General features: G+C 53.2%; 1 protein-coding gene across 1 annotated transcript in view; it reads right to left on the minus strand.

The window, feature by feature from the left end:
• The window catches only part of ELL (elongation factor for RNA polymerase II), a 77,097-nt gene that overhangs the window by 30,033 nt on the left and 26,418 nt on the right, over nucleotides 1-20,646 (minus strand). The window contains exon 2 of the mRNA XM_043587071.1: nucleotides 188-235. Within this exon, the coding sequence (XP_043443006.1) occupies nucleotides 188-235 (48 nt within the window). The remainder of the gene's footprint in view (nucleotides 1-187; nucleotides 236-20,646) is intronic.

A 20,646-nucleotide genomic window follows, 5' to 3' on the forward strand; every position in this document is an offset into this window, starting at 1 on the left:
CTCTTGGTGTGGCCCTGGCTGTGGGACCAACCTGGCAGGCCTCAGCTTGGCACAGGCCCTGGCCTGACACAGAGCCGGATGGGGCCAAAATGCTGCCCCCAGCCTGCCTCTGTGCCCAGCAAGTCATGACAGGCAAGACAGCACACTGGTCACAATTCCAAATACGATTAAGACAAAAAAGACTCACCCCTTGACTTCCCTGAAATCGGATTGACGGTCTCAGTGAAACAGAATCCTGCAAAAAAGAAAAACAGGAAAGTGTCATTAAGATATCTGTAAATCCAGGGATTTACTTCCCAGTTGTAGAAAGAGTAATGTAAGGACAGTGCTTTCAGGAGAGGCAAGAGAAAACACACACACGCTGAAGATGCCAGGAAAGGTCACTGAAACAGAATTTTAAAGGATCGGCAGGAGTTCTCGGATGCTGTGGGGGCCAGGTATATGAGAAGTAAGAGTGGAGACACAGGCAACGGGCAGTCCCTCACTGTCCTCCCCAAACCAACGTCAGCCCAGGCTGTCCTGCCCCGGAGACAGCCCAGGGCTGTCCTGCCCTCTCAGAAGGGAACCACCATGGACAAGCACCACTGCCCAGAAGGCAGGCTGATGAGGTGATGTCCTCGCCCCCCACCCCCCCCACCCCCCCCACCAAACACCCTGCCAAGACAGGGCCCAATGCCTGCTCAGTTCCCACGTCACAGCTTCAGAGCAATTTGTCACCGAGCTTGGGACGGCGGAATTTCCAAATGTCACAAGAAAAAATATACTTAAAAACTCAAAATACTTGAAGCTTCAGCTATTCAGAGATCAGCCTTCTGTCAGAATTTCAGAAAGAACATGGGTCCAGATGGAGGGTCGCACCTCTCTTTCTCACCCATCTTGGGCCCCAAGCACCCACCTTCTGCACAGCAGATACCGCCCCACCGCGTGGTCCTAGTTTGTCACCACAACCCTCTCCCTCAGCCCCCAAACCCACCTGGCCTCTGTGCCCACTGTCCTCCCCAGCCTTCTTCAGATGGCAGGCAGGGTCTGGGCTCTCCCACCTCCAGTCGAGCCCTACCTGCAGTGAGGCGAGGCCCTCCCACCTGGCCCCCACGCTCCCAGACACCAGGGGTCTGGAGTGGCTACCTGTCTGCTCCCCATCCAGCATGTCAGGCCACCGCAGGCCCTGGGGTGAAGGAGCTCTCCAGATTTGTGGAAAGAACCAGCCAACGGGGCCCCTACGTGGCTCAGTAGGTTAAGCGTCCAAATCTTGAGTTTGGCTCAAGGTCATGATCATGGTTCCTGAGACTGAGCTCCACACTGGGCTCTGGACTGACAGCATGGAGCCTGCTTGGGATTCTCTCTTTCTCTCTTTACTTCTCCCCGTCTACGCTCTCCCTCGCGCTCTTTCTCCCTCACTCTCAAAAAATAAACATTTAAAAAACCCCACTAATAACACAAAATTAAAAAAAAAACAACAACAACCAACGGGCATGCTGGCCTCTCGGTGCCCATGGACCCATTAGCCGCTGGGGTGAGGGCTGCGGCTGTGTCGCAGACATGGCTCAGCCAGCATGGACCACGCAAGCCACGCATGTACCCCTGCCCTTTTTGTTTACCAGGAGCCCCTTCTTTACCCAAAAATCTCAAGGATTCTGTCATCGGGAGCAATTTGTCACTGAGTGTGGTGCAGCAGAATTTCCAAACGTCCTGAGAGATCACACCGAGCACCAGCACTTACCTCCATGGGATCGAACACCCTAGAAGCTACCCTATACTTCCAAAGCACATCACCTCTCACTGCCAGGCCATCAGATACGGGACGTCCACCAGCCCCTTGTTCTGCTCCAGGACTAGAAACGAGCCCCTGCAGGCACAAGGCCCACTGCGCTTGGGAGAAAGGAGCCAGGCTTCCCCCAAAGCAGGCTCAGGACCAGCTGCCCCATCCTACAAACCACAACCTGACCCCCGCCTGGGCTGACGTTCAGAGAATGAGAAACACAGCCCCTGTGGGGTCCCCGGCCTGGCTGGGCTCTTGAAGACACGACACTTAGGCAGCCTTTGCTTGGAATTGGGTTAAAGAAAGAGACCAAAAAGAAAACCTGCAGGCGGCCAATGAGCATGTGAGAAGCTAAGACTCATCAGTGAGGCGCAGGCTTTGTAGGGAGATACCGTGCACCTATCAGAATGGCTAAAACAAAAAGGATGATACCCCAGACATTCATCTCTTGCCGGTGGGAGCATACAAAGCACAGCCACTGTGGAAAACGGTCTGGTAGTTTCTCAAAAGGTTAAACACAGTTACCACATGACCCCGAATTTCCACTCCAAGGCGCAGACCCAAGAGAAATGAAAACACAGATCTACACAAAATCTTATCTATAAATGTGCACAGAATTACTCTTAATATCCAAAAGGCAGCAACAATCCAAACATCCATCAGCTGGTGGACAGATTCCCGATGGACACAACATGGACAAACCCCAAAGCCACTGGCTAAGTGAGAGTACCTCAACATGTGACATCCTGCAGGTATGAATCTGCTCATATAAGTCTCCAGAAAAGGCAAAACTAAAGAGACAGAAAGTCGATCAGTGAGTGCCTGGGCTAGGGGCGGGAGCGGCAGTGGCTGCAGATGTCGGAGGCAACTTCTCAGGTGGTGTAGTCACTCTCATGGACTCCACACCTAAAACGGGTACGTTCTGTGTGCTGTCGACACACCTCCATGATAGCTGTGACCTGTCCTCAGGCTCACGGAGGGTCTCTCTCTGAAGACTCCTGGGCTTTGAGCAGCATCACCTGAACACAGAAGATTCCTGAACACCCAGGGGAGATACTCTGGTCTGGTAATCGTTTGCAGTGCAGGAGTGATATAAAGGAGATGGGAGTAAATGGCAGAAAACACAAGAGCACCACAGCAAAGGCGATGTTAAGACCGAGCAGTCCTACAGAGCTCTCTACTACCATCACCGGGTCATCAAAGACAGGAAAGCAGGCGTTCCTGGCAGAGGGAACAGCAGATGCAAAGCCCAGAGCAGAGGTGTGGGACGCCGCGGTGCACCCCCCGGTCTGTTAGTCCAGACCCCCCCACAGGAGTCAGCCAGGGACGAACTCTAGTACCGTGTGTGTCTTTATCAACACAGGGCAAGGTCTGTGTCCTCCAGGGGCTTGGGGGACAGGGGACATGACAACGGTGATGCTAGGAGTCTGGATATAGAGTAACAGTGGGGAGGAACTAGAAAGAGTGCACCTCCCTGGAAAGAATTCCACCAGGGCGGCCCCAGAAGTTCCTGGCTGACAACCAGCACCCACGCCAGCTGGTGTGGTGGGCCACCCTCGCCCTGGACCACATGCTCCCCGTGGGCCATTTAGTGAAGCATTTAACCGGCTTGGTTGCAGTCAAGCAAGTTATCCGGAAGACTCCTTTCTTGCAGTCACTCATTTCCCAAGGGCAGTGGCTTCACCCATTGGAGATGTTGGCAGAGAGGCCTAAAAACCCAGGCTTTCTTGACAATGCCAAGCGCATGCCCCCGTGTGACGAGGCTGTCACCACAGAACCAGACTCCTGGCTATACGGGCTCTCATGGTGTCTCCTCCCTCCAGCAGGAGCACCAGACCCTTCTTGTCAATAGCAGAGCAATGCACTCACGCTATCGCATACACACTTGGGTGACTCCCCACAGGCCCTGTCTAGAGCCACTAACAAAAAGAGGCTCCGGGGCAAGACCCATCAGAGTTCCGCCCGCCCCGTGCAGGCAGGGGAAAGGGGCCCCACCTGGTAAGACATTAGAACAAAGGGAGAAGCAGCACCTCAGCGCCCTCACATTCACTAGATGACAAAGTGTATTCTAACGGCACTCAGGCCACGCCATCCAACACTGGACAGCCAGTCACAGCCACAGCCACACGTAGGGCCTGGTAGGGCCCACCCTTGGTAATCTGGGTTAATAAGGCTCCCTGAGCCACTGCGGCTCTTACCCATCAGCTCCTCCACCCCAGGGCAAACCACCTTGACTGTTTTTGGTTTTGTTTTTGTTTTTTATTTATTTTGAGAGGGGGAGAGAGCCCGCATGCATGCAGGGGAGGGACAGAGAAAGGGAAAGAGAGAATCCCAAGCAGGCTCCACGCTGTCAGCGCAGAGTCCGACGTGGGGGGGCTCGATCTCATGAACCATGAGATCATGACCAGAGCTGAAATCAAGAGTTGGACATTTAACCGACTGAGCCACCCAGGTGCTCCTACCTTGACCTTTTGTGCAGACTTTCCACACGGGGCACCTGCTGGCCACTGTGCACCCCACCCCTCCGCCTTAAGATTTCCAGGAAGAAACCTAGGTGCCAGCCGGGCCACCTCTCCACGGGCTGCAGGAATTCGGTTTTGGAGTGTCCTCTATACTGGCATGTGACCATCCCACCTGCCACAAACTCCCAGCTCAGAGACCCAGCAACATTTTAATGAAGCACAACAAAATGAAAATTGTTGCAAGAAGGTTTTAATTTTACGGAATTTTGTAAAGGGTTCTGAACTGCACTGAAACCTCGTGTGTGTCTCCAACATCCACGAAAGTGGCCTTTGGCACACACTATTTTGCCCGGGGAGGGGGGGTGACACTTGCAATGGAAATCTGTTTTTAGATCAAAGTATGGGTTTTATTCTTCTAAAAGGAAGTTCTCAACTACTTACTGTAAAGCAAATACACTTAATTTGAATGACTCAAAGCACATCTAGCCTGTCACCTCCAAGAACCTACTAGAATGAAGCTGGCTGCATCATTCAGCAGTTCTTAACCCTCCCTCTGAGTCAGGTTCAGGGTGGGGCAGGTAGGCTGAGGGGAACCCCAAATGCTGTGCACCCCTGTGGAAACCCCAACCACCGGGTCAAGTCACATTGACAGAAGTGGCTTTCAGCATGTGGGGCATCGCCCCAGCTTCCTCCCTCTGCCGTCTAACAAAGAGGTGCAACCATCTGGGCTTCTTCCCACTCCAACCAGCAAGCTGCAGCAGACACCAACGTGGACCCCCACTTGGAGGTCACTGGGTGTCTGCTGGGTACACTGGGGACACAAGACCCAGCAAAGGCCTGCTGCGCCTGACCCCCGTGGGTGGCCAACGGCCAGTGGTAGCAGGAGCAGCCACAGCTTTGTTCGCACTAGCAGTGCCGCATGCCGCGCACAACAGAAAGGCCTGCTGCTCTGAAGCTGGCTGTTCCCAAGGGCTCCCAGGGAAACACGGGCCGGGCAGCCTCAAGGCCCTAGGCTAGCAACTTCCAAATTCCTACAGGCAACAACACACACCCAAAGCCGAAGATCCAACACCTGAGAACAGCATGCCTGCACTTCCCCTCATTTAGCAGCCTCCATGGCTGGTGAAGGCACAGAACTCAGTGCCATCCGGAGGTGGAGCAGCAGGGGACGAGGGCACACGCACACCAGAACATGTCCTACAGGTCACAGGCAGAGAGCTAGCTGCGCTTTGGGCTTGTCATCACTAAACTCCACGACAAACCTCAAGTCACAGGGAGGGTCAAATGACTTGCCCACACCCACAAGGGCAGGATTCAACCCCGCCTGCCACCACTAAGGCCCACGTTCTCCGCGGTGGGTGATACACAGCTGCAATCTCCTTTTTTCCGAGCCCTTTAGGGGCACGCAGGCTGACCACGAAAGGACCCAGCCAGGTCCGCTGCAGTCACCTCTGGCCTTCTGTCTAGGGATTCTGGGGTTCAGGCCAGTGATTCATGCCCTCCACTCCACGGACAGGAGGTTGGCCTTTCCTCTTTGGGAGGCCACGGTGGGCCACCCGAGTCCAGGGAACATTTGCTGGATGAACAGAAGGGCAAATGAACAGACGGCAATCTCATCAAACCCTCTCAGCCCTTCACAAGCAGACACTTACATAAGAGGCAGATAGACTATCTGGGTCCAGACATGCCACCTACTGGCAACAACAAGGGTGGTGGACAAAAAACATCCAACAACAGTTTTCGGATAGGGGCACGGGCAGCACTAGCCAGAGATGTGCAAGAGAAGGGAAACAGCTAAGGGAGTCTCTGCCTGTCCAGCTCACTGCCTCAAGAAACTTTCCAGATCACAGGAGGGGGAGGCTGAAGGGGCTGGATGTGTAGACAGAGGCCCATGGAGGAGGGGGCAGCGCGCAAGGATTCTCCTGGAGCCTGCACAGGGCCCTGAGCTGCTGCCCACAAAGGCTCAGGGGCACTTCCCAAGGCAGGGCCCCCAGGATGTGGCCTGGGACATGCCATATGTGGCCAGTCCAGGGGAGTCCTCGCTGCACCCCGCTAGGCAGTGGAGCTCAACTAATCCTCTTCTCTCAATTCCCCTTACTAAAAAAATCTCAGAAACAAGCTTCCGTGGGATCAGCTGATCCACCACTAACCAAAGTGCCTGTCAGAGGCCACAGCAGAACCAACACGCTTCAAGAAAGACAACGAAACCCAGCACACAACCCCATGGAATTCACAACACTCAGTATCCAAAACCAAAGCCTCCAGACATGTTGAGGCTATAGGAGAATGTGACCCCCTAACACAGGAGAAAATGCAGCCAATGGGAACAGACCCAGAAAGGCCAGAGACGATGGAACTGATAAAGGCTTTACTTTAGAGCAACCATTATATATTAAAAGTGTTCAAGGGCTGGGGTTCCTGGGTGGCTCAGTTGGTTGAGCGTCTGACTTCGGCTCAGGCCGTGATCTCACAGTTTGTGGGTTCGAGCCCTGCATAGGGCTCTGTGCTGACAGCTCAGAGCCTGGAGCCTGCTTCGTATTTCGTGTCTCCCTCTCTCTCTCTGCCCCTCCACCACTCACGCTCTGTCTCTCAAAAATGAATAAACATTAAAAACATTTTTTAATTAAAAAAATGTTTAAGGACTTAAAAGCAACTTGAACTGGTGAGAAGAGAAATATGAGGCACAAGAAGAGAGCCACACGGAACATCTAGGGCTGAGAAATGCAATATCTGGAAAGAAAAACTCACTAGGAAGGATTACTATTAGGCAATGTGGAAGAAAAAAGTTATGAACCTGATGACAAACTAACAAACCCTATCCAAAATGAATCACACACAGGAAAAAAAGTCTATGGCAAAGTGAATACAGCCTTGGTGAACTTCGGGACAATGGTACCAAGAGTTCCAACATATGCATAACTGGTATCCCAAGAGCATGGTATCTGAAGAAATAATGGCCCAGATGTGAGGAGCACAATAATTCAATAGATCCAAGAAGCTCCAGACGGAAAACAAAGAACCATGTCACAGCATACCATAAGCAAATGAGCATGACTGCTGACTGACATGCTATGAACCAAGAAGCAAAGATGAGACTCACAAGGCCCAGTATCAAAAAAAAAACAAAAACAAAAAAAAACAAGCCTGGAGACCAGGGAAGGACATCTGTAAAATACTGAGGAAGAATAATGCCAACCCAGAATTCTTTATCCAGTGAAAAGAGAAGGGGAAACGAAAACTTGTGCAGACAAAGGCTGAGAGGATCTTTGCAGTAGATCTGCACTGCAAGGAAGATTCTGAAAGTCCTTCAGGAGGCCGGAGAATGACACCAGATGGGCCCGTGGCTCTGCACAGAGGGTAAAAAGCACCGGGTTACAGGGAATGTGTGTATGAACATGAAAGACTTGTTCTCATTGTGATATTTCCAGAGAAGACAAGGGGGGGCGGGGGGGCACCTGGCTGGCTCAGTCAGTTGAGCATCAGACTCTTGGTTTCAGCTCAGGTCGTGATCTCATGGTTCGTGAGACGGAGCCGTGCACTCTCAGTGCAGAGCCTCCTTGGGATTCTCTCTCTCTCTCTGACCCTCCCCCCACGCGAGAGAGCATGTGTGCACACATGCACTCTCTCTCAAAATAAACATCTTTTTAAAACTGGCTTAAACAAAAAAAAAAAAGAAGAAGACAATTGACAGCTCAAGGCACAAATAATGATAATGCACAGAATTTGGAAGTGTAGCCTTAAAAGGGTGGCAATGAGGGGCACCTGGATGGCTCGGTCGGTTAAGCTTCTGACTTCAGCTCAGGTCATGATCTCGTCGTCTGTGAGTTCGAGCCCCGCATCGGGCTCTGTGCTGACAGCTCAGAGCCTGGAGCCTGCTTTGGATTCTGTGCCCCCCTCTCTGCCCTTCCCCTGATTGTGCGTGCGCTCTCCCGCTCTCTCTCTCTCTCTCTCTCAAAACTAAATAAACATTAAAAAATTAAAAAAAAAAAAAAAAGGTGGCCATGAGGCACAAGGACTGGGGTGGGGAAGACGGAAGCAAACCTGAGGCACAAGGTTAACTGGAGGGCCGCGCTCTCAGTGCCAAGCTAACCCTCACCTCCCTTGAGCCCAGGCCTTGGGGGAATGGAGTAGCCAGACTCTGCACCTTTGCCTGCTGGACACGCCGGCCGTGCACCTCCAGCCCGGCTGACCACTTACCCCTCTATGCACTCAAGGGGCATTTCCCGAGTCCCTCGAGTCCCAGGCCATGCCTCACAGAGCATGGCATGCAGGGCAGGACAACTGGACACAGGCCACCCACCATGGGGCCACGATTACACACAGAAGGATCCAGTGAGGGAACCAGTGCACACGGCAAGAGGGCAGACCTGAACCAGGGTGGCAGAGGCTGGCGCGGAGATGCTGAGCAGCCCAAGAGCGGCCCTGGGTAAGAAGACGTGGCACAAATGGAAGTCCGCGGTGGTGTGATGGGCACAGGGCTTCCCCCTGGGCTTGTGGACCCCCGACAAGGTGTGGCGCCGACAGTGCGGAGCAAGCGGCCAGAGTCCCGTCAGAGATGCCTTCACAGCAGGACCAGCGGTCACCCTCTGGACCCACCTGGCCCGGCCGCCAGCAGCTGGAACACCCTGGCATGCTACCTGCAGGGGACAACATGGGGCCAGGGACACACCATTTGTGAGGGGAGCCCTGTCACCCTATTACCTCGCCTACTCAGCAGGACAGAAGGCGGACATGCCAGGGAAGGTCCAACAGACTAGCCCGGGTGCTGCCCATTTCCCTGTTGCCTTGGCAGCTTTTGGGTCATTCCCCAGACTGTGATTAGCAAGTTATCAGGTAACACGACTTCCTACGACAGTCTCTAGGACACACCTGTCTGCATCCATCGCGCTCAGTAAGTGTATGGGCTGCACTTCAGGCCAGCAATGCTACACACAACACCTCCAGTCTCTGCAGACCCTCTGAGGGGTCACGTCATTCCCACCACAGGCTCAGAGGTCACACCCTTCCCCAAGGCTGAGCAGCCCAGTGACTGCAGCAGGCATGGAGGGGGGTCTGGGCCCTTGAGAGCCCCACCCCAGCTGTGGCCCTATCAGGACCGAGCGTAGCAGAACACCATCTCTTATTAGGCATGTGCGGGGTTTGAAACCAGGAGTTTGTTGGGACAGGTGTCGCTGTGCTTCAGCCAAGAGCCCAGGGTGAATCAGGAGGCCTGGTAGGGGTGGGCAGCGAGGAGGCCTCACTACAGAGCACACTGCAGTCTTCCGGCCCCAGGCAGCTCCTGCAGGTGTGATAAAGATGGTGATGCAGGTAGGAAGAAACAGGCAGCATGCAGGGCAGGGCAACAGGCAGCCCCACAGGAGGAGGCATGGATGCTGCCCACGGCAGGCCCCTTCACGCCAGGACCGGGACAGGGAGAGTCAGAACTTCACCATGGCCAGAATCCCCCTTTTTCTCCCCATGGAGAAGAGCACTTCTTGGGTAAAGCAACAGGAAGTGTTTACGAAATCCACCTCCAGGTCCAGGAAGCACACTAGGTAGGCACTGAGTTACATTCAGGGTTCTTAACCAAGTGATTCTGCCCCGGGGGACATGGGCAACGTCCAGAGACATACTTGGCTGGGGAGGAGGGCCCTCCTGGTCTCTGGAGCATGGAGGCCAGGGATGCTGTTCAACACCCCACAAGGCCCACAACAGGCTAACTCCAGAGTGATCTGGCCCCAGACGTCAGCGGTGCCGAGGCAGAGAAGCCCTGAGCTAACTGCTGTCGTGAGGAAAGCAAAGGGGAAAGCAATTGTCAGAGCAGAACGTGGGCCATAACGTGGGCTATTCCACGGGACAAATGACCTGGTTTCTTCAACAGATGGATGGCACAAAAGGAAGAAGAATGGAGTGCTATAAATTACCAGACTTGACACACACATCACGTGTGGGTCTGCGTGGACCCAGCCACGTGAAGGCAGCCTGCAAGGGTGCCTGGGGCTGCGCCTCAGGTGCTCTCACTGAGCTGCATGAAGACTGTCTGAAAAAAACCAGTTCCTTTCTGTAAACATTCAACTCAGCCACTGAAAAAGCCAAGGGTGCGATGAAAATATGACCGGGATTATTTTACAAAAACTCGAGCAAAACTAAACAAAGTCGGGGAGGGGTGACTTGGGGAAGAGTTGAAACGAGAAGGGTCAGGCACTCACAGAGGGCAAGGTTGGGAGATGGCATGGGGCCAATCGTTGTTCTCATCTCTGTCATTTCTCCACGTTAACATTCCCATGTGAAAGGTCTGTTATTTTTAATTTTAAGTTTATTTATTTCGAGAGGGATTAAGTTTATTTATTTCGAGAGACAGAGGGAGTGCAAGTGGGAGAGGGGCAGAGGGGAGAGGGAGAATCCCAAGCAGGCTCCACGCTGTCAGCACAGAGCCCCACGCGGGTCTCGATACCGCGAACTGTGAGATCATGACCTGAACTGAAATCAAGAGTTGGACGCGTATCTGACTGAGCCACCCGGCACCCCCATGTGAAAGATTTAAAACAAAAAGTGCACACGTACAAGCCCTCCCACACCACACAGAATGGACACGGGGCAAGGCCAGCAAAACGGACAAGCATCGAGTCTGCACGTCATCTGGGGAAGAGGGGCAGGGCCAGCAGAGGTAAGACAAGTGAGGACTGGTCTGACCTGGACACAGCCCCAGGATGTCTGCCACTGGCCTTGCATAAGCAGCAGCACCCAACGCCGCCCCTCCCAGTTCCGGAGTGCCAACTCTTCCTGGGGAAACACGCTCCCTGTAATCTACATAGCCCGACCCTCGTGACGCAGAGCCACCTGTGGAAAATGACCAAAAAGAAGGCATCTGTTCTTCCCTAAAGCCTCTGTCTGTAGGACTCTGCAAACACAAGTGAAGTGCACCAGCATTTCTTTGGGGCTGTGATCAATCAATCCTCTCCTGAGCAGTATGTGGCCAAGAAAGGGGGCAGTTAAGTCCTGAGAAAAGGCCTGGCTGCAGACCTCCTGGCAACCGTTCCCACCTGCCCCCCCTCCCCCTCCCCTGCCTCTTTCCAGTAAAGCACAAACAATTGGGAAACTCTTTTCAAGGAATCCTCCCTGCAACTTCCCGGCAGATTCTGAGCAGGATGCCGAGGCTGTGGAAAGTTTAGACAGTGTCTGTGGCCGTGAGGGGCCATTTCCATGAAGTACAAACAGGGAGAATGGCGGCACATCATCACTGCGTGGAGGGACACGTAAAAGCAAGAAGAGATTCCAAGCAGCCAAGAGCCAGGTGTAAATCAGGACCCACACAGTAGCCAGCACAGCAAATATTCCTACCTACATTCATGGACGTGCACAGAAAGTTCGAGGATTAGAAAAAAAGATGCAAATCACCTGAAACTGTGACCTGGACAACCCCCCCCCCCCCACTCCCGTGTGTTTTGCTTGATCTTCTTGGGTCAGCAAATAAAGGCAGACCAGAAGGACCACCTTCTTTCCGTGGAGATTCCCATGTGCCCATCCATACTCCAACTCCCCACCATGCCCGGTCCCTGGCGATCGCCAATCTGTTTTCTCCTTTTCCAGGTTACGTATATGGAATCATGCTGTATGAGTTTCCTGTGGCCACTATAACAAATCACCACAAACTTGGTGGCTGAAAACAAGAAAAATGTATTCCCTCTGTGTCCTGGAGCCCAGAAGTCTGAAATCAGTATTCCACAGGCTGAAATCCAGGGGTGTGCAGGGCCACACTCTGTCCAGAGGCCCTAGGCAGCGAGCCCTTCTCGCTTCTTCCCGCTTCTTGGGTCTCTAGGCATTCCTCAGCTTGTGGCCACATCACCCCAATCTCTGCCTCTGTGGTCACACGGCCTTTTCCTCTGCGTCAAATCTCTTTCTGCCTCTTTCTTACAGGGTTACTCGTGATTACGTTTAGAGCCCACCCAGATAATTCAGGATGATCTCCCCACCTAAAGATCCCTACCTTAATCCCATCTGCAAAATCCTTTTTTCCATCTAAAATCACATTCACAAGCTCTAGGGGTTGAGTCTTGGACACTGATCAGACCCCTATCCAGCTGACCGCACACACTTCGCAGAATGCCTCTGAGATTCACCCGTGCTGCTGTCTCCAAAGTCCACTCCTTTTTACCGTTGTTAACCTACTCTATTATGCCAGCGTGTTCATCCGTTTGCTGACTAACGGACACAAGGCTCATCTCCTGTTTGAAGGACTAATGCATAAAGCTGCTATAAACATTCACCTATGGGATTTTGTACGGACACGAGTTTTTGTTTCACCCAGGAGCACAACTGGGGGTCCTATGGCAAGTGTCTGTTTAACCTTATGAGAAATGGCCAAGTTGTCTCCCAAGTGGCCACATTCCCACCAGCAATGAGGGGAGTCCCGGGGCTCCCCATCCACACCAGCATTTGGCGTCAGCTGTTCTACTTTAGCCACTCTCATAGGTAGGAAGTGGCAGCTCATTGCGGTTTCCGTTCGCATTTCCTTATTGCCTAACGACGGGGAGCACGTTTCATGGACTAATTTGCCATTCTTTCATCTTCGTGGTGAAGCGGTACAAAGCTGCAATGCATTTTTAAAAACTGGGTCGTTTTCTTAGTATTGCATTTTGAGAGCTCTTTGTATGTCTGGATACAAGAGTTTTATCATGCGAGTTTTGCCAAATCTCTCCCAGTCCGTGGCCTTTTTAGTCTCTTCCCAGTCCTTCAAAGAGAAGTTCTTAATGCTGATGAAGGGCCACTTACCAATTTTTTCTCTTATGGGACTTGTTCTTTGGAGTTATAGCTAGCTACCCCTTGGCTTTTCTGAAATAGTCCTGTTTTATGAAAATCTAAATCGCCATTCTTACCAACGTTCCCTTCCTTTCCCAAAAAAGAAGCTCTAGGGAACTGCCAGGTCCAGCCCCCTCGGCCCAGTCCCCGCTGAAGTGTTTCTCTCAGATGCTCGTGTCCGCACACTCCCTGGATCACGACCCTGGATGCTCCCTGGATGCTGACCACTTGGACACCGTCTGGTTTCGGCCTTATGACCCTGGCGGGTGGGGCCAGGTACCGTCCTCCCACCACACCCGCCCTTTGCCCTGAAGTACAGCTCTCACTACTTCAAGGCCTCCATACTGGTACAGCCAAGTTGGGCCTGGGCCACACGGGGCCAAGATCATTCCCCCGCGGGGTTCCCTGTGTCCCCTCGTGTATCGGCCAACACAACCACCCTTAGGTGCCCAAAGCGGTGGCCCTACAGACGGGACACTGAGTGAACCAGCACATAGGGTACATCAGGACACAGGAAGTGCAGAAGGACCCATGGGGCATGGTCGGGCGCATGCTCCGCTCACATGAGGGTGGGCAGCATCTGAACCCTGACCAGAGCGGGTACTGCATGGGCTCGCTGGGCACAGGCTCTGCACAGAAACTGCAGCCAAATCGAACACTACAACTTGTGGTATCTCGGCTGGCAGCCATCATGAAGCCCCTTCTTCAACTATCCAGACATCAAGGTTCCCACTGTTACAACTGAGGAAAATGAGGCAGAGAGAGAAGACACGGCTGCTGGAGGTCACAGGTGGGGCTGGGGTTCTCTGAGCTGTGCAACCCGCTCCTGGGCCTGGGCCTGGGCCTGGCCCGCTTTTCAACACCTCTGTCTCATTATTTCATCTTTCCCATCTGCCTTTCCTCAACGAGAAAAAGTAAGAAGCCGCCCTGCCTCGATCCTTGCTGCACGCCCCCAGGACACACAGCCCACAGTGCTGAGCACAGCCTGTGCAGGGGCCAGGCCCACACACCGGACCCGACCCCTCTGTCCCCATGGTGGCCAAGGGCCGAACCTCCAATCTCATCGCTCCTGGGACCTGAGACTCCTCTGTCTGGGCAGGAGCCAACCTCGGGGAGGTACGTCCTTGGCCTCTTCTCTCTCTCTCTCTCTCTCTCTCTTTCGCGCCTCAGTCCAGGAACACAGGAAACGCAGATAAACGAGCAAGAAAGCACACAGAGCACTTTGCACCAAGGCTCTTCTGCCACAGCCTCATGAGGAGCCTGAGTGCCGAGTGGGCTTCTTCTGTTTTTCTAACTCGACTAACACTCATCATACCAGGCACTGAACTCCGTGTCGAACTTCACTCCGCCCAGAGCCGGTGGGCAGGAGCGGGGAGCATGACAGCTCCCCATACAGCTGAGAGAGGATCAAGTGACAGTGGAGGAAGCTGAGGGCCTGACCTAGGTCACGGGGTCCTCTGGGGCACACTTGGGATTCGGGCTGCCCAATGCTCCACATCTCACGGTGGGCTCGGCTTGCTGTCTCCCATCTCATCACTGCCCCCTGCGAAGTGCCACCAACTTGCCTCTGGAGACGCAGGCCCAAATCACAGACAGATTAAAGCCCTGGCTGCAAACTCAGATCTCTCTTCCCTTTGGGGTGCAATGGTACCCCACGGCCTCTGGCCAGTGCCCACCGAAACATCACCCTCCTACATCCCTGTCACACACACATGACCTGCAGCTGGGAGCTACCAGGTCAGGGACCTTACCCAGCCTCAGCGCTCAGTGTGGATCCAGCCTCGTCACCTGGGCACGCGTTCTGAATCCACAGCCCCTCCACCCCCTCCATCCCCAGTAAGCCTCTGGGTGACGCCAGCCTCCAACCAGCCTGAGTATCAGCTCCAGGCCGTGCTCAGCACCCTCTGCCCCCTTTATCAGGATACTAGAGTAAATCCTAACTGCTCAGGAACACAGAGAAGGCCGACCCTGCCATCTGCCACCTGGGGCGCTGGGAACAGGGGCTGCCTCTGAGCAGAGCCAGCCTGTATGCAACTGGGCCAAGGAGGCTGCCTCTGCCATAAGGCTGGTTCAGACACTTGACCTGGGACCACAGGGAGAAGTTCACCTGGGAAACCCCTTCCAAGAGCTCAAGAGACCGCCTGAAGGCTTTAGGGGAAACGTGTGGACAAGCCAACCTCTCCAGAGAGCTCAGTCACCCTCTCTCATTCTAGAAGCTCTAATATTTTGAGCCAGAACATTCCAACATCTCAAAGAGGTGTCAAAATTGTCTGGGGCTCAGGGCCCACCCACACGGCAGTTCTGAGTCCCTCAGTCACTGGCAACACGCTCTTGCTGACATCAGAGGGAGGGCACCGGGCCCAGGGCTCGGCCAGGGCTACTCTCTAATGTGCAGACAGGAGGAGAGCAGAGTGGATGTGATCAACGCGCGTGAGGTGGTTACACTGGGCAGTGAAGCTGCAGAAGGCCGAGCCCGCTGCCTTGAGCCCATGTCTTCCTTCTTCTGGAGGAGTGTGCAGGCACCATGCAGGGAACCAGGCTTGGGGTTCCGGAGTCAGGCTCACAGCAGCCAACTAGCTCAGATACAGGCCCTTAGTTACTAGCTGCACATCTCAGGGAAGCTCTCACCCTCACTAGGTCTGACGCAAAGCATGCTGCATGAAATCCATGTATTTCTAACTTTGGAGAAGCAGATCTGACCTGGCCAAGGTCGTGCCAGGCTAGGTCCCGCAGGGAGGCTCCAGGACCAAACGACACCCTGTGTCCTGCACCCACAGAGCGTCACCAAGTCTCCTCAATGAGTCCCCTGTGGTTGCCAGGCACTCAGGTTTCATCACTATTAGAGCCAAGAACAGATCAGTCCCTTCAGATCCTGGCTTGGCTTCCAACGGGCCCAATTGTTAGTCTTTGGGACAACAAGATCCTCTATCACCTAGATAAACAGAATGGACCTTCCTGGAATAATCTGGACTTTCAGACTCTGGATGCCCAGGAGCTGTGGAGCCCAGGGGGACAGAGCCCATCTACCCATCCAGCTATACTCTCAGCCACTGGCTTCAGACCTATTCCAAGAAAGGCCCTCTGCCTGCTACTCCCACCTGATGCTAAGTATGGCCCTCTCTAAGCACTGACAGTCTGGCTGAAGGAGCAGGCATCCTCAGCTACCCTCCATCTGAGGGCACCTGGCAGATGAGCAGTGAGTGAAGTCTGTCCCACCCTACTTCTCTCTGCACGTCAGCTGCCACCTGGCTCCCATGACACAAAAGGATCAGCCCTGTTGCTGGGTTAAGTCATGCATAAGCATCCCCCAAGATCCACCAACTGAGTACTCCCTAGAGAGATGACCATCCCTTAGAGCACACTGCCCATGAAAAATGGTGCCAAACCGGGCTCATCCTGCAAAGCAGACGGGGCAGCGGTGCCCATCCATCTCTCGTGTGGTGAAGGCAGAGGGCGGCATGTGCTCTGCCAGGTGTCTAGTGCCCACCTACCCTCCGAAGCCTGACCACGGGGACCCCCTGTGTACACGGTCACGCCTTTCCGGGGCCAACTTCAGGCAGATGAGGAAACTGAGGCAGGGAAGCCAACCAACTTGCTCGAGGTCACCTGCTCAGTAAGCAGCAAAGCACACAGCACTCGAACCCAGGACTCCCTCAAATAAGGAGGGAGCAGGCCCTCTACTATGTGGGATGTGTCTTTTCTCCTGGTCGCCTTTCTTCCACATCAGCAGGGTCATGCTACTCTGGACGTGCCTGCTTCCCTCCCAAAATGGCTGACCAGCGTCCTCAACTGGAGCTATGCGGAGTGCTCCCCATTTCTGCAGGTCTGCTGTCCTTAACCCGCCTGCTGGGGAAGAGTCTTGCTCTGAAAACACATTCGTGTTCAGCCAAAAGTCTGAAACTGTCATAGGCCTTTTTACAGAACGTTTTGTCACCTGCCTAAAAACAAAAGCGACTGATCTCAGCTCAAAGTGACAAGATGAGCATCATGTATTTGCCAAGAGCTGATGCGTCCCAGAAACCAGGAGGCAGCTCAAGTTCTGCTGAGTGAACTGCAGACCCAGGTAAGAGCAGTGTAGGTGTGCGCGAGGAGTCCCTTCCAGGAGCTGCAGCACAATCCTAGGAGCTTAGAAGAAGCTGAAGCTTGTTTTGCTTTTCTTTCTTTTCTGTTTTTCCTTTCTTTTCTTTCTTTCTTTCTTTCTTTCTTTCTTTCTTTCTTTCTTTCTTTCTTTCTTTCTTTCTTTCCTTTTTTATTTTTTTTAAACTCACAAGAACCTTTCTTGGTTCTCTCTCATTTAAAAAAAATTTTTAAATGTTTATTTATTTGTTTTTTTTGGGGGGGGGGGTTGCAGAAAGAGAGTGAGACACAGAATCCAAAGCAGGTTCCAGGCTCTGAGCTGTCAGCACAGAGCCCAACGTGGGGCTCGAACCCACGCACCGTGAGATCATGACCCAAGCCGAAGTCGGACGCTTAACCAACTTGAGCCACCCCAAGCACCCCAAAAGTATTTTAAAAAAATTTTTTTTAACATTTATTCATTTTTGACAGAGAGAAACAGAGCATGAGCGGGGGAGGGACAGAGAGAAAGAGGGAGACACAGAATCTGAAGCAGGCTCCAGGCTCCGAGCTGTCAGCACAGAGCCCGATGCGGGGCTCAAACCCATGAACCATGAAATCATGACCTGAGGTGAAGTCAGACACTTAACCGACCGAGTCACTTAGGTGCCCCAAGAGTATTTCTTAAAGTATGTAAAATCTGACAATCTCACTGCCATGGCGAGGTCTGGGGAGAGCAGGGCAAGCCCGGGTGGACTCCAGGCTGGCCACCTCCCTGCCGCATCGATGAATGCTCACCCCTGCCATGCTCCCTCCTAAGTAGACCTTCTCACCTGCTGACACCCAGGCCTTGTGCCCTTTCCCAGCCAGCTCCTCCAGCTCGGGAGGGGGCCTCCGATCTTACACAAGCATCCATCGATTCTTGCCCTGCAGCCCCAAAGGACCACACTGCCCCCTTTATGGTTCTCAAACCCAGCGCTTATGATGCTGTGAACCCCATGCCACTGTCTAGGGCATTGCTCCTGGGATCCACCCCACTGACTTCTCAATGGAGAGCTCCTCGGACTTCCCGCCAGGCACACTCACTCTGACCCCTGCCACCAGCTGAGGGCACCTCTCTGACCAACGTGCTAGAGTGGTCTCTCCCGGCCAGAAGGTGAGTCCTAGGAGGAGAGTACGTCCCATCATGGCTGACCTCCAGGGCCAACAGCCTGGCACCAGGCTGACAGAGGCTCGGGGCAGCCCCAGCTAGGCTGCGGGGCAGGAGAGACATGCCGCTTCCAAAAGCAGGGAATAAGTGCCACCGCTCAGCTCTCTCTCCTAGACACGATCTGGAAATAATCCCAAACTCACAGAAAAGCTGCAACAGTGCAAAGAACACCCAAGTACATTTAAACCCCGCACTGACCTGCTGTTGCTTCCCAACCTGCCCACCCGAGTACGTGGGTTTTCTCCCTGCCCACCCCGCCCGGCACACCGTCACATACCAATTTAGGTACACGCACTGGCTTTCTTGAATCACCTGAGAGCAAGCTTCACACATCACCACGTTTCACCCCTAAACACTTGGCACGCTTCTTAAAAGTAGAGGTATTCTCTCCCATAACCACATGGCAGCTGCCAGCCTCGTCATGCTCGTTATTAACAGGACATCTCCCACCACGGTCCACTTCTGCGTTGCCACCTGGCTCAGTGGTGCCCTCACTTACTCTCCCTCTGGCAAGGAGACTGGCATACCACTCTGAGCCACCCCATCTCGAAAGTCAGCTTTTTTTTTTTTTTAAGTTTATTTATTTATTTTGAGAGTGACAGAGACCGTCCAAGTGGGGGAGGGGCAGAGAGAGAGGGGGAGAGAGAGAGCATCCCAAGCAGGCTCTGCACTGCCAGCACAGGGCCCGAGGGGGGGCTCACACCCACGAACTGTGAGATCATGACCTGAGCCGAAACCAAGAGTCAGACGCTTAACCAACTGAGCCACCCAGGCGCCCCTCGAAAGCCAGCTTTAATCTGGAAGTTTCTCAGCAGTTCTTTGACGTTTAGGCACTGGCATTTTGGGGTAATACAGGACACAACCCCTTTTCCTTACTAGAGTGTGCCACACTTCAAGTCTGCCTGATGCAACCCAGAATAAAACTCATTGCGTGCTCCATCCCCAGGCCTCAAGGTGACAGTGGCCCTCCAAGGCACCCCACCTTCAGCATATGAAGTCTGTCTGCCCTCATGGCTGTGAACACTGATCACCCAGGCAGGGCAGCCCTGCTCAGTCTACCTTCTCCCCCTGCAGCTCACAGCAGACACCCTTTCCCCACAAACAGTCCAGGTCCAACCCTGCCACATACAGCTTCACAGTTGTGGCCATAAAACCAAGTTCCTGTCTCACTGGCCTCAGCAGCCTATGGTAAGCAGGAGCCCTCTCTTCTCCTTATTCATTTATTTACATGCTTACCATCAGCAGTGTAATGGTTAAATTTATGTGTCAACTTGACAAGGCCAGTTGTTTGGTCAAATACCAGTCTAGATATTGCAGTAAAGGCTTTTTTTTAGATGAGAAAAACATTTAAATCAGTAGACTTTGAATAAATTACCCTCTATGGTGTGGGTGGACCTCATCTAATCAGTTGAAGACCTTAAGAGCCCAAAAAACCGAGGCCCCTCGGAGAAAGAAGGAATTCTGCCTTTGGACTCAAGATACATCATTAGCTTCCCTGGGTCTTCAGCCTCCCAGGTCTGCCCTGCAAATTTTAGACCTACCAGGCCCCATGATCTCATGAGCTGGTTCCTTAAAAATAAGTCTCTCTTGGGGCATCTGGGTGGCTCAGTCGGTTAAGCATCCAACTTCAGCTCAAGTCATGATCTCGCGGTCCATGAGTTTGAGCCCCACATCGGGCTCTGTGCTGACAGTTCAGAGCCTGGAACCTGCTTCAGATTTTGTGTCTCAATCTCTCTCTGCCCCTTCCCACTCGCACTCTGTCTCTGTCTCTCAAAAATAAATGTTAAAAAAAAAAAAAAAGTCTCTGTCCGTCTCACTCTCTAGTGATTCTGTTTCTCTGGAGAACCCTAATACAGATTCACGGAGTGCCATTTGCAGTGGTCTCAAACGCATCGCAGTCATTAATCATCTTGATGCTCAGATTGTCCCAGGCTGGCCCTGGAGCCCTTGGTGTTGGCTCCTGACCCATCTCTGCCCTCCTCGGAGGCCTCTCTAAAGTCCTGGCACCGCGAGAAGCTCGGGGCTCCACTTGGCTTGCTCCAGGCACAGCAGAGGCATCACCTATCTCTGTGAGGAGCCCTGGTTCCAAGACTGAGACCTGGAAGCTTCCTCATACAGAGGCCCCCACCGGGATAGCTCGTAAGAGAGAGCACTGCAACAGAGGAAGTCGACAGGACACGGGTGTTCTTGAATTTGAGTGGGAAGACAAAAACACATCTATTTCCACCAACTGGACCTTGGCGTTTCTTCCAGTTACAAACACAAGCACCAAACTATGCAGCTGATCTTGAACAACATTGACTTAAACTATAGGAGTCCCCTTATACACAGGTTTTTTTTGAGACAGTACTTTAAATATATTTTCTCCTCATGATTTTCTT

Source organism: Prionailurus bengalensis, chromosome A2 (assembly GCF_016509475.1).
Source record: "Prionailurus bengalensis isolate Pbe53 chromosome A2, Fcat_Pben_1.1_paternal_pri, whole genome shotgun sequence".
Classification (NCBI taxonomy): domain Eukaryota; kingdom Metazoa; phylum Chordata; class Mammalia; order Carnivora; family Felidae; genus Prionailurus; species Prionailurus bengalensis.